At 52.4% G+C, this 13,536-nt stretch overlaps 1 protein-coding gene across 1 annotated transcript in view; it reads right to left on the bottom strand.

Moving 5' to 3' along the window:
• STRADB (STE20 related adaptor beta) overlaps positions 1 to 13,536 on the bottom strand; it is a 106,824-nt gene that overhangs the window by 49,212 nt on the left and 44,076 nt on the right. The window contains exon 6 of the mRNA XM_075317617.1: positions 1,073 to 1,181. Coding sequence (XP_075173732.1) covers positions 1,073 to 1,181 — 109 coding nt within the window. The remainder of the gene's footprint in view (positions 1 to 1,072; positions 1,182 to 13,536) is intronic.

The raw sequence follows: 13,536 nt of genomic DNA on the forward strand, positions 1-13,536 counted from the left end.
TAACACACCCAGCAGTGCTGTAATGTGTATGGCACCAGCGCTCCATGCGCGGTCCCCACGGGGACACAGAGTACCTCAAAGTAGCAGGGCCTTGTCCCTGACGATACTCGGCTCCTTGTCCAGCAGAATCCCCAGGGGCTGTGGATGAAGCACGGTCTCAGTGCCTGGAGACCGATTAGGATCCCACTTCACCCAGAGCCCTAAAGGGAATGGGGAAGGAAAACAGAATGTGGGCTCCAGCCTCCGTACCCGCAATGGATACCTCAACCTTAACAACACCGCCGACAAGAGTGGGGTGAGAAGGGAGCATGCTGGGGGCCCTGTTATGGGCCCTCTTTTCTTCCATCCGACATAGTCAGCAGCTGCTGCTGACTAAGCTGTGGAGCTTATGCGTGGATGTCAGCCTCCGTCGCACAAAGCAATGAAACTGAGGAGCCCGTGAGCACGGGGGGTGTATAGGCAGAAGGGGAGGGGCTTTACACTTTTAGTGTAATGCTTTGTGTGGCCTCCGGAGGCATAGCTATACAACCCAATTGTCTGGGTCTCCCAATGGAGCGACGAAGAAAATATATTTTATGTTCTATCTAAAAATCTTGATTATTGTATCATAAAAATAATTAAATGTCTAATGTTCACATTGTATTACAATACATTTTTCACTTAAATATAAGCATTATACTAAATGTTATTTAGTAAAATATTCAGCACATTCTGCATTGCACTACTGTCCCCAATTATATATTTTAGGAGTCGGTGCATTTTATACTGACTCCGACTCCACAACCCTGCATTTAACTCTACACTACCAATTTTCCATGGGAAACATCTTTGTTTGCCCTTTCTACATGGGCTTTCCCTTTAATTTAAATGGTATGGTTGTGATATCAAAAACATTAATAAAATATATTTACACAAAGTTGAAAATTCTTATTATTATGATTTATTTTTAGAGCACCATTGATTCCATGGTGCTGTATATGAGAAAGGGCTGCATACCAAATACAAACATAAACATGAAGTAGTATACATCCCATGATTTTTTTATGTAAGGAACAAAAATTGCACAACTGACCATATGCCATAAAAGGATAAATGACCCAAAGCCACGTCCCAACAGTAAACATTTTCCATGTAACCATAATGTTACAATGCCGAAAAAAAGATGACATAACAGCTTCATTCTGAAATACAGGACAAAGTATATTAAAATATGCGCTAAACATGAGGATTGGTTGTGTCGTCAAAATACAGGGACGAATGAATATACAGCGTAAACACTAAACAGTCTGAAAATGTGACAAATTTATCACAGTGACACATTGTCTCATAGATCTACATTAAAGTTTAAAAACTAAGTTCATGGAGTTCAACTATATCCTACTGGGTGGATGATAACGTTTGTATAAGGCTACTTTCACACATCAGGTTTTTGCCATCAGGTACAATCCGGAAAAAAACGGGTAAATCGGATCCGGTACCGCATCCGGTTTATCCCCATAGACTTGCATTGTAACCGGATTGTACCTGATGGCTTTGCGTTGCATCCGTTTTTTTCCGGATGCGGCAAAATTTATCAAAGCGGCGGCCGGAGGCAACGTGTCTTGCAACGTTTTTTTGTCCGGCAAAAAAAAACCGCATCGCGCCGGATCCGGCGCGATACGGCGTGTTTTACAATGAAAGCCTATGGACGCCGGATCCGGCGCAATGCGGTAAAAAATGGATGCGGCTACCGGATCCGTTTTTGTAAACTGCGCATGCACCAAATTAATTAAAAAAGCTGATCCTTCAAAAAAAAGGACAAACCGGATGCAAAAACGGATGCAAACCGTATCCACCGGATCCGGTTTTGTACGCATCCGGCATAACGGATCCGTTAAAAACCGGATCCGGTGGATACGGTTTTACATTTTTTTGCCGGATCCTTTGGATCAGGAAAAAAAAGGATTGTGCCTGAATGCAGAAAACTGATGTGTGAAAGTAGCCTAACTTTACACCACCTTTTCGTTGTCTTATTTTATATTGATATATTTTGCCAAAGAAGGGAATTTTGTTTACTTACCGTAAATTCCTTTTCTTCTAGCTCCAATTGGGAGACCCAGACAATTGGGTGTATAGGCTATGCCTCCGGAGGCCGCACAAAGTATTACACTTAAAAGTGTTAAGCCCCTCCCCTTCTGCCTATACACCCCCCGTGCTCCCACGGGCTCCTCAGTTTTGGTGCAAAAGCAAGAAGGAGGAAAAAGAATTATAAACTGGTTTAAAGTAACTTCAATCCGAAGGAATATCGGAGAACTGAAACCATTCAACATGAACAACATGTGTACACAAAAAAACAGGGGCGGGCGCTGGGTCTCCCAATTGGAGCTAGAAGAAAAGGAATTTACGGTAAGTAAACAAAATTCCCTTCTTCTTTGTCGCTCCATTGGGAGACCCAGACAATTGGGACGTCCAAAAGTAGTCCCTGGGTGGGTAAAATAATACCTCGTAAGAGAGCCGTAAAACGGCCTCTTCCTACAGGTGGGCAACCGCCGCCTGAAGGACTCGTCTACCTAGGCTGGCATCCGCCGAAGCATAGGTATGCACCTGATAGTGTTTCGTGAAAGTGTGCAGGCTCGACCAGGTAGCCGCCTGACACACCTGCTGAGCCGTAGCCTGGTGCCTCAAAGCCCAGGACGCGCCCACGGCTCTGGTAGAATGGGCCTTCAGCCCTGAGGGAACCGGAAGCCCAGCCGAACGGTAGGCTTCGAGAATTGGCTCCTTGATCCACCGAGCCAAGGTTGATTTGGAAACCTGTGACCCTTTACGCTGGCCAGCGACAAGGACAAAGAGTGCATCCGAGCGGCGCAGGGGCGCCGTACGAGAAATGTAGAGTCTGAGTGCTCTCACCAGATCTAACAAGTGCAAATCCTTTTCACATTGGTGAACTGGATGAGGACAAAAAGAAGGTAAGGAGATATCCTGATTGAGATGAAAGGGGGATACCACCTTAGGGAGAAATTCCGGAACCGGACGCAGAACCACCTTGTCCTGGTGAAAAACCAGGAAAGGGGCTTTGCATGACAGCGCTGCTAGCTCAGACACTCTCCGAAGTGAAGTGACTGCTACTAGAAAAACCACTTTCTGCGAAAGGCGTGAGAGAGAAATATCTCTCATTGGCTCGAATGGTGGTTTCTGAAGAACCAACAGCACCCTGTTCAGATCCCAGGGTTCTAACGGCCGCTTGTAAGGAGGAACGATGTGACAAACCCCCTGCAGGAACGTGCGTACCTGTGGAAGTCTGGCTAGGCGCTTCTGGAAAAACACAGAGAGCGCTGAGACTTGTCCCTTAAGGGAGCCGAGCGACAAACCCTTTTCCAGTCCAGATTGAAGGAAGGACAGAAAAGTGGGCAAGGCAAAAGGCCAGGGAGAAAAACCCTGAGCAGAGCACCACGACAGGAAAATTTTCCCCGTCCTGTGGTAGATCTTGGCGGACGTTGGTTTCCTAGCCTGTCTCATAGTGGCAACGACGTCTTGAGATAACCCTGAAGACGCTAGGATCCAGGACTCAATGGCCACACAGTCAGGTTGAGGGCCGCAGAATTCAGATGGAAAAACGGCCCTTGAGATAGCAAGTCTGGTCGGTCTGGTAGTGCCCACGGTTGGCCGACCGTGAGATGCCACAGATCCGGGTACCACGACCGCCTCGGCCAGTCTGGAGCGACGAGGATGACGCGGCGGCAGTCGGCCCTGATCTTGCGTAACACTCTGGGCAACAGTGCCAGCGGAGGAAACACATAAGGGAGCTGAAACTGCGACCAATCCTGAACTAAGGCGTCTGCCGCCAGAGCTCTGGGATCTTGAGACCGTGCCATGAACGTCGGTACCTTGTTGTTGTGCCGGGACGCCATGAGGTCGACGTCCGGCACCCCCCAGCGGCAACAGATCTCCTGAAACACGTCCGGGTGAAGGGACCATTCCCCTGCGTCCATGCCCTGGCGACTGAGATAATCTGCTTCCCAGTTTTCCACGCCTGGAATGTGAACTGCAGAGATGGTGGAGGCCGTGGCTTCCACCCACATCAAAATCCGCCGGACTTCCTGGAAGGCTTGCCGACTGCGTGTGCCGCCTTGGTGGTTGATGTATGCCACCGCTGTGGAATTGTCCGACTGAATTCTGATCTGCTTGCCTTCCAGCCACTGCTGGAACGCTTTCAGGGCAAGATACACTGCCCGTATTTCCAGAACATTGATCTGAAGCGAGGACTCTTGCTGGGTCCACGTACCCTGAGCCCTGTGGTGGAGAAAAACCGCTCCCCACCCTGACAGACTCGCGTCCGTCGTGACCACCTCCCAGGATGGGGGTAGGAAGGATTTCCCTTTCGATAATGAAGTGGGAAGAAGCCACCACCGAAGGGAAGCTTTGGTCGCCTGAGAGAGGGAGACGTTCCTGTCGAGGGACGTCGGCTTCCTGTCCCATTTGCGTAGGATGTCCCATTGAAGAGGACGCAGGTGAAACTGCGCGAAAGGAACTGCCTCCATTGCTGCCACCATCTTCCCCAGGAAGTGCATGAGGCGCCTCAAGGGGTGTGACTGGCCTTGAAGGAGAGATTGTACCCCTGTCTGTAGTGACCGCTGCTTGATCAGCGGAAGCTTCACTATCGCTGAGAGGGTATGAAACTCCATGCCAAGGTATGTGAGCGATTGGGCCGGTGTCAGATTTGACTTTGGAAAATTGATGATCCACCCGAAACTCTGGAGAGTCTCCAGGGTAGCGTCGAGGCTGTGTTGGCATGCCTCTTGAGAGGGTGCCTTGATCAGGAGATCGTCCAAGTAAGGGATCACCGAGTGACCCTGAGAGTGGAGGACCGCTACTACAGTAGCCATAACCTTGGTGAAAACCCGTGGGGCTGTTGCCAGGCCGAACGGCAGTGCCACGAACTGCAGGTGTTCGTTTTCTATGGCGAAGCGCAAGAAGCGCTGGTGCTCTGGAGCAATCGGTACGTGGAGATAAGCATCTTTGATATCGATCGATGCAAGGAAATCTCCTTGGGACATTGAGGCGATGACGGAGCGGAGGGATTCCATCCGGAACCGCCTGGTCGTTACGTGTTTGTTGAGAAGTTTCAGGTCCAGGACAGGACGGAAAGACCCGTCCTTCTTTGGGACCACAAACAAGTTGGAGTAAAAACCGTGGCCCTGTTGCTGAAGAGGAACAGGGACCACCACTCCTTCTGCCTTCAGAGTGCCCAGCGCCTGCAGAAGAGCCTCGGCTCGCTCGGGAGGCGGGGATGACCTGAAGAATCGAGTCGGGGGACGAGAGGTGAACTCTATCTTGTAACCGTGAGACAGAATGTCTCTCACCCAACGGTCTTTTACCCGTGGCAGCCAGGCGTCGCAAAAGCGGGAGAGCCTGCCACCGACCGAAGATGCGGAGCGAGGAGGCCGAAAGTCATGAGGAAGCCGCTTTGGTAGCGGCACCTCCGGTGGCCTTTTTAGGACGTGACTTAGACCGCCATGCATCAGAGTTCCTTTGATCTTTCTGAGGCCTTTTGGACGAGGAGAATTGGGACCTGCCCGCGCCCCGAAAGGACCGAAACCTCGACTGCCCCTTCCTCTGTTGGGGTATGTTCGGTTTGGGCTGGGGTAAGGATGTATCCTTTCCCTTGGATTGTTTGATGATTTCATCCAAACGCTCGCCAAACAATCGGTCGCCAGAAATTGGCAAACTGGTTAAGCGCTTTTTGGAAACAGAATCTGCCTTCCATTCCCGTAGCCACAAGGCCCTGCGGAGTACCACCGAATTGGCGGCTGCAACCGCCGTACGGCTCGCAGAGTCCAGGACAGCATTAATAGCGTAAGACGCAAATGCCGACGTCTGAGTGGTTATGGACGCCACCTGTGGCGCGGACGTGCGTGTGGCTGCGTCAATTTGCGCTTGACCTGCTGAGATAGCTTGTAGCGCCCATACGGCTGCGAACGCTGGGGCAAAAGAAGCGCCGATAGCTTCATAGATGGATTTCAACCAGAGTTCCATCTGCCTGTCAGTGGCATCTTTGAGTGAAGCCCCATCTTCCACTGCAAGTATGGATCTAGCTGCCAGTCTGGAGATTGGAGGATCCACTTTGGGACACTGAGCCCAACTTTTGACCACGTCAGGGGGAAAAGGATAACGTGTATCCTTAAGGCGCTTAGAAAAACGCTTATCTGGACAAGCATGGTGATTCTGGACTGCCTCTCTGAAATCAGAGTGGTCCAGAAACATACTCGGTGTACGCTTGGGAAACCTGAAACGGAATTTCTCCTGCTGAGAAGCTGACTCCTCCACCGGAGGAGCTGAGGGAGAAATATCCAACATACGATTGATGGACGCAATAAGGTCGTTCACTATGGCGTCCCCGTCCGGAGTATCAAGATTGAGAGCGGCCTCAGGATCAGAATCCTGATCAGCTGTCTCCGCATCATCAACCAGAGATTCCCCCCTCTGAGACCCTGCACAATATGATGATGTCGAGGGAAAATCTAAGCGAGCTCGCTTAGTCGGTCTGGGGCTGGGGTCTGTGTCAGAACCCTCAGCCTGGGATCCATGAGATACCCCGGGAGGACATTGTTGGTCCAGCTGAGGTGGGCCAGGGAACAAAGATTCAACAGAGTCCCTGTGCTGAGATACCGGCCTGGACTGCAAGGCTTCTAGTATCTTAGCCATAGTCTCAGAGAGTTTTGCAAACTCCGTCCCCGTCACCTGAACAGTGTTAGCAGGTGGCTCCCCCTGGGCCCCTCTTAGCAGAGGCTCCGGCTGAGTAAGTGCCACAGGGGCCGAACAGTGCACACAATGAGGGTCAGTGGAACCTGCCGGTAGCGGGGTCGTACATGCGGCGCAGGCAACATAATAAGCCTGTGTTTTGGCACCCCTGCCTTTCGTGGGCGCCATGCTATTATCTTCCCTGAGTAACACAATAGGGTATATAGCCAGAAATCAACTGTGCACCATACAGTGTAAAACATATATACCATAAACATATAATGTTACACTACTGCACAATGGGGCTAGCATCACAGGTGCTGCTTACCACCCGCCTAAAGCGGTTGTGAGGCCACCAGAATCCCTGCCTGGGTCTCCCAGACTTTGTCCCCCTCTGCAGCGTCCGAGGAGCTGACAGGAATGGCTGCCGGCGTCCTGAGGAGAGGAGGGAGCCGTGGGCGTGACCCAGAAAGAGCGGGAACTGGTGCCCGCACTGTGCACAGTGAGAGGGGTGGAGTATGCAAAGCATGCTCCAGCCCTCAGTGCTGCTCGTTCTGTGCAGCGTCCCGCCCTTCCCCTGCCTGTCAGGGCTGTGGGCGGGAGGAAAGGAAACTAGGCCGCAAAAAGCCGGGGACTCTAGTAATAAACGCGGCCGCCGTAAAAGCGCGGCCGGCGTGAAAGTCCCCGGCGCACTACAAGTCCCAGCCGCGCCGCAGTGTTTCCATGGCCGTGGCGGTCAGTGCGGCAGTCCCTATACATAAACACACTCAGCAACGCTGAGTGTGTAATGGCACATATTAACCCGGTCAGCGCCGTGGTCCCCGGTGCACTAGCACACCCAGCAAAGCTGGAGTGTTGCTGTGCGCTGTCCCCACAGGGATACAGAGTACCTCCAAGTAGCAGGGCCATGTCCCTGAACGATACCCGGCTCCTATCCAGCAGGCTCCACAGGAGTTGTGGATGAAGCACGGTCTCAGTGCCTGGAGACCGATAGGATCCCACTTCACCCAGAGCCCTGAGGGGGATGGGGAAGGAAAACAGCATGTGGGCTCCAGCCTCCGTACCCGCAATGGATACCTCAACCTTACAACACCACCGACAAGAGTGGGGTGAGAAGGGAGCATGCTGGGGGCTCTATATGGGCCCACTTTTCTTCCATCCGACATGGTCAGCAGCTGCTGCTGACCAATCTGTGGAGCTGTGCGTGCGTGTCTGACCTCCTTCGCACAAAGCAAAAAACTGAGGAGCCCGTGGGAGCACGGGGGGTGTATAGGCAGAAGGGGAGGGGCTTAACACTTTTAAGTGTAATACTTTGTGCGGCCTCCGGAGGCATAGCCTATACACCCAATTGTCTGGGTCTCCCAATGGAGCGACAAAGAAATGAATTGAACAAATTGAGGAATTTTAAGAAATATTTTCTTCCCAACAAAGCCATACCGCTTTCTCTAAGGGCCCCCTGAAGGCTAAATTATCTTTGACTTTATTGTCTGTATATATCCCGCATATTTGTAAAGTGCTGCGGCGGAATATGTTGGTGCTAAATCAATAAAATCAATAAAATTATTATTATCTTTCAGCAAACAGCCATTCGCCCCAACAGTGGAGTACCACTAATAGCAACAGACAGAAGCACCAGAGAGGCCATAGTGTGAAGTGTCAGATTCTTTATTGTCACCGTGTGACAATATCATACTTGGAGGACAAACGTTCCTCCATGATGACCAAACAAAACAAGTTAGCTGGGTAGCACGATATTTTTCTGGCTTAAATTTAATTTGGGAGACTAATTCTCCTCAAGTTCATGCTGGAGAGGGCCCATAGAGTCCCGCCTAAGCCCCCACCTCCAGGAAACCCTCCTAGGCCGTTCCTAGAGCGCCTTTTGAATTCTCAGGACAGAGATGTCCCATTGCCCTGGCCAGTTCACAGAAAAAAACTCACCAAAAATAAAGCCACCACACAAAAAAATGGTCAAATAATGGCAAAATCACATGCAAGATGCATACAGCCCCCCATGATAAAAGTTGGAATTTCACAGGTGCAGAATGCCTATAAAACAACCACCCCAAGCCTAATATGTCGGGGGGGGGGGGGGGGGGGAGAATTCGCCGGCATAAAACTGCACACTAATAAGATCTAATCTAGGGCGTCAGTCACAAAGATACGTGCAATGCACAGTGTCCAGGCAAAGCCTATTGATCAAGCCCTTCTATTAGCTCAGGCGGGCTGCCCAGCACCTAAAAGGTGCACTGGCACAATGGACAGACATCCCAGGGGACTGGCTGCATCCTGCAGAATTGTGCGATAATAAAATGATAAAAATGATAATAAATGTGAGGTATTGTTCATATTTTGCCCAGAATACATAAGCTCGTAACCCATACGTCAAGGGTCCCCACGCTTACGAGTCCCTAACTACATCAAAATTTTATCATTTTATTATTGCACAATTATGCAGGATGCAGCCGGTCCCCTGAGATGTCTGTCCATTGTGCCAGTGCATCTTTTAGGTGCTGGGCAGCCCGCCTGAGCCAATAGAAGGGCTTGATCAATAGGCTTTGCCTGGACACTGTGCATTGCACGTATCTGTGTGACTGACGCCCTATATTAGATTTTATTAGTGTGCAGTTTTATGCCGCCAACCCCACCCCCACCCCCCTTCTGACATATTAGGCTGGGGGTGGTTGTTTTATAGGCATTCTGCACCTGTGAAATTCCAACTTTTATCATGGGGGGCCGTATGCATCTTGCATGTGCTTTTGCCATTATTTGACCATTTTTTTGGGTTTTTTCTGTGAACTTATTGCCCTGGCCAAGCAACAGTTTCCATATTCCCAGATTTTTCTGTGGCTCTCCAAAAGTAGAGAGCCCAGTTCATGAATGTCAAGAGGAAGTTTAAACATATGATCATTTCTTATTGTATGGTTTGGTTCGCCTCCACATCGTATACGAGGGATCCACAAATTTCTCCTCCAACCCCAGTGAAGCATTGGAATGGCTGCAGCTTCATCCTGCTCAGAGATGGGGAAATCGCTAATCTCTCTCACCGCGGAACCCTTCATTCATGAACCCGGAGGAATGGGGAGGGGAGGAAGAAGGGAATTTTGTTTACTTACCGTAAATTCCTTTTCTTCTAGCTCTAATTGGGAGACCCAGACAATTGGGTGTATAGCTACTGCCTCCGGAGGCCACACAAAGTATTACACTTAAAAGTGTAAGGCCCCCTCCCCTTCTGCCTATACACCCCCCGTGGGATCACGGGCTCCTCAGTTTTAGTGCAAAAGCAAGAAGGAGGAAAGCCAATAAACTGGTTTAAAGCAAATTCAATCCGAAGGAATATCGGAGAACTGAAACCATTCAACATGAACAACATGTATATACAAAAAAACAGGGGCGGGTGCTGGGTCTCCCAATTAGAGCTAGAAGAAAAGGAATTTACGGTAAGTAAACAAAATTCCCTTCTTCTTTGTCGCTCTATTGGGAGACCCAGACAATTGGGATGTCCAAAAGCAATCCCTGGGTGGGTAAATAATACCTCGTAGTAGAGCCGTAAAACGGCCCCTTCCTACAAGTGGGCAACTGCCGCCTGAAGGACTCGTCTGCCTATGCTGGCATCCGCCGAAGCATAGGCATGCACCTGATAGTGTTTCGTGAAAGTGTGGAGGCTGGACCAGGTAGCCGCCTGACACACATGCTGAGCCGTAGCCTGGTGCCTCAAAGCCCAGGACGCACCCACAGCTCTGGTAGAATGGGCCTTCAGCCCTGAGGGAACCGTAAGCCCCGCAGAACGATAAGCTCGAGAATTGGTTCCTTGATCCACCGAGCCGGGCTTGATTTGGAAGCCTGCGACCCTTTACGCTGGCTAGCGACAAGGACAAGAATGCATCCGAGCGGCGCAGGGGCGCCGTACGATAGATGTAGAGTCTGAGTGCTCTCACCAGATCTAATCAAGTGCAAATCCTTTTCACATTGGTGAACTGGATGAGGACAAACAGAGGGTACGGGGATACCCTGATTGAGATGAAAGGGGGGAAACCACCTTAGGGAGAAATTCCGGAACCGGACGCAGAACCCCTTGACCTGGTGAGACACCGGGAAGGGGGCCTTGCACGACAATGCTGCCCGGACAGACACTCTCCGAAGTGAAGTGACTGCCACAAGGAAAACCACTTTCTGCGAAAGGCGTGAGAGGGAAAAAACTCTCATAGGCTCGAATGGTGGTTTCTGAAGAACCATCAGCACTCTGTTCAAATCACAGGGTTCTAACAGTCGTTTGTAAGGAGGGACTAATCGGCAAACCCCCTGCAGGAACGTGCGTACCTGAGGAAGTGTTGCTAGGCGCTTCTGATAAAATACAGAGAGCGCTGAGATTTGTCCCTTAAGGGAGCCGAGCGACAAACCTTTTTCCAAACCGGATTGCAGGAAGGAAAGAAAGTGGGCAAGGCAAATGGCCAGGGAGAAACTCCCTGAGCAGAGCACCAAGATAAGAATATCTTCCACGTTCTGTGGTAGATCTTGGCAGATGTGGGTTTTCTGGCCTGTCTCATAGTGGTAATGACCTCTTGAGATAACCCTGCAGATGCTAGGATCCAGGACTCAATGGCCACACCGTCAGGTTGAGGGCCGCAGAATTCAGATGGAAAAACGGCCCTTGAGACCGCAAGTCTGGTCGGTCTGGTAGAGCCCACGGTTGGCCTACCACGAGATGCCACAGATCCGGGTACCACGACCTCGTTGGCACGTCTGGAGCGACGAGGATGGCGCGGCGGCAGTCGGACCTGATCTTGCGTAACACTCTGGGCAACAGTGCCAGAGGAGGAAACACATAAGGGAGTTGAAACTGCGACCAATCCTGAACTAAGGCGTCTGCCGCCAGAGCTCTGTGATCTTGAGACCGTGCCATGAATGTTGGGACCTTGTTGTTGTGCCGGGACGCCATTAGGTCGACGTCCGGCATCTCCCAGCGGCAACAGATCTCCTGAAACACGTCCGGGTGAAGAGACCATTCCCCTGCGTCCATGCCCTGGCGACTGAGAAAATCTGCTTCCCAGTTTTCTACGCCCGGGATGTGAACTGCGGATATGGTGGAAATTCGGAACTGCTTGCCTTCCAGCCACTGCTGGAAGGCTTGTAGGGCAAGATACACTGCCCTGATTTCCAGAGCATTGATCTGAAGGGTGGACTCCTGCTGAGTCCACGTACCTTGAGCCCTGTGGTGGAGAAAAACTGCTCCCCACCCTGACAGACTCGCGTCCGTAGTGACCACCGCCCAGGATGGGGGTAGGAAAGGCTTTCCTTTTGACAATGAGGTGGGAAGAAGCCACTACTGAAGAGAATCCTTGGCCGCCTGAGAAAGGGAGACGTTCCTGTGTAGGGACGTCGACTTCCCGTCCCATTGGCGGAGAATGTCCCATTGTAGTGGACGCAGATGAAACTGCGCGAAAGGGACTGCCTCCATTGCTGCTACCATCTTCCCTAGGAGGTGCATGAGGCGTCTCAAGGGGTGCGACTGGCCCTGAAGGAGAGATTGCACCCCTGTCTGTAGTTAACGCTGTTTGTTCAGCGGAAGCATCACTATCGCTGAGAGAGTATGAAACTCCATGCCAAGATATGTTAGCGATTGGGTCGGGGTCAGATTTGACTTTGAAAAGTTGATGATCCACCCGAAACTCTGGAGAGTGTCCAGTGCAACGTTCAGGCTGTGTTGGCATGCCTCTTGAGAGGGTGCCTTGACAAGTAGATCGTCCAAGTAAGGCAGGGGTGGGGAACCTCCGGCCCGCGGGCCGTATGTGGCCCACGACGACTTTTCCTGCGGCCCCCGAGCTGATTCCCGTGGACTGCAGTGCTGGAGTAGCAGCCGCATCTTGCTGGCTGCTGGCCCTTTAAAACCCCACACAGCGCGTTCAATGCTGATCGCTGCATTTCCTATACCTGAAAGACTACATCCCCACGCTGGCACTGCCTACGTGAGGACGTACTTTGTAGGTGGGGTCGGCGTGAGGAGCGCTAAAATCAAACAGGAGAGGATTGACTGCCAATCATCCCCCAGGTCTGTTCCCGGTGGCGGCCCCCTGTTCCCGGCGGCGGCTCCCTGTGCCCGACGGCGGCTCCCTGTGTCCGGCGGCGGCTCCCTGTGCCCGAAGGCGGCACCCTGTTCCCGGCGGCGGCTCTCTGTACCCGGCGGCGGCTCTCTGTACCCGGCTGTGGCTCCCTGTGCCTGGCGGTGGCTCTCTGTACCCGGCGGTGGCTCCCTGTGCCCGGCGGTGGCTCCCTGTGCCCGGCGGCGGCTCTCTGTGCCCGGCGGCGGCTCTCTGTACCCGGCGGCGGCTCCCTGTGCCCGGCGGTGGCTCCCTGTGCCCGGCGGTGGCTCTCTGTACCCGGCGGCGGCTTTCTGTGCCCGGCGGCGGCTCCCTGTACCCGGCGGTGGCTCTCTGTACCCGGCGGCAGCTCCCTGTGCCCGGCGGCGGCGGTGGCTCCCTGTGCCCGGCGGCGGCGGTGGCTCCCTGTACCCGGCAGCGGCTCCCTGTACCCGGCGGCGGTGGCTACCTGTGCCCAGCGGCAGCTGCTCCTCTCTGTGCGCGCCGGCAGCGCTCTCCATGCCCGCAGCCACCTCCAGCACTCAGTGATCCAGGCCTCCCCCAGTTCTCTAACTGCCTCCAAGCTCCCCCGGGTCTGCCTGTGCCCCCAGCGCTCTGCTCCCCTCCTTTCTCCCCAGTGATCTGTGCCGTCTCCCCAGTGATCTGTGCCGTCTCCCCAGTGATCTGTGCCGTCTCCCCAGTGATCTGTGCCGTCTCCCCAGTGATCTGAGCCGTCTCCCCAGTG

The sequence above is a fragment of the Anomaloglossus baeobatrachus genome, chromosome 7, assembly GCF_048569485.1.
Source record: "Anomaloglossus baeobatrachus isolate aAnoBae1 chromosome 7, aAnoBae1.hap1, whole genome shotgun sequence".
NCBI lineage: Eukaryota > Metazoa > Chordata > Amphibia > Anura > Aromobatidae > Anomaloglossus > Anomaloglossus baeobatrachus.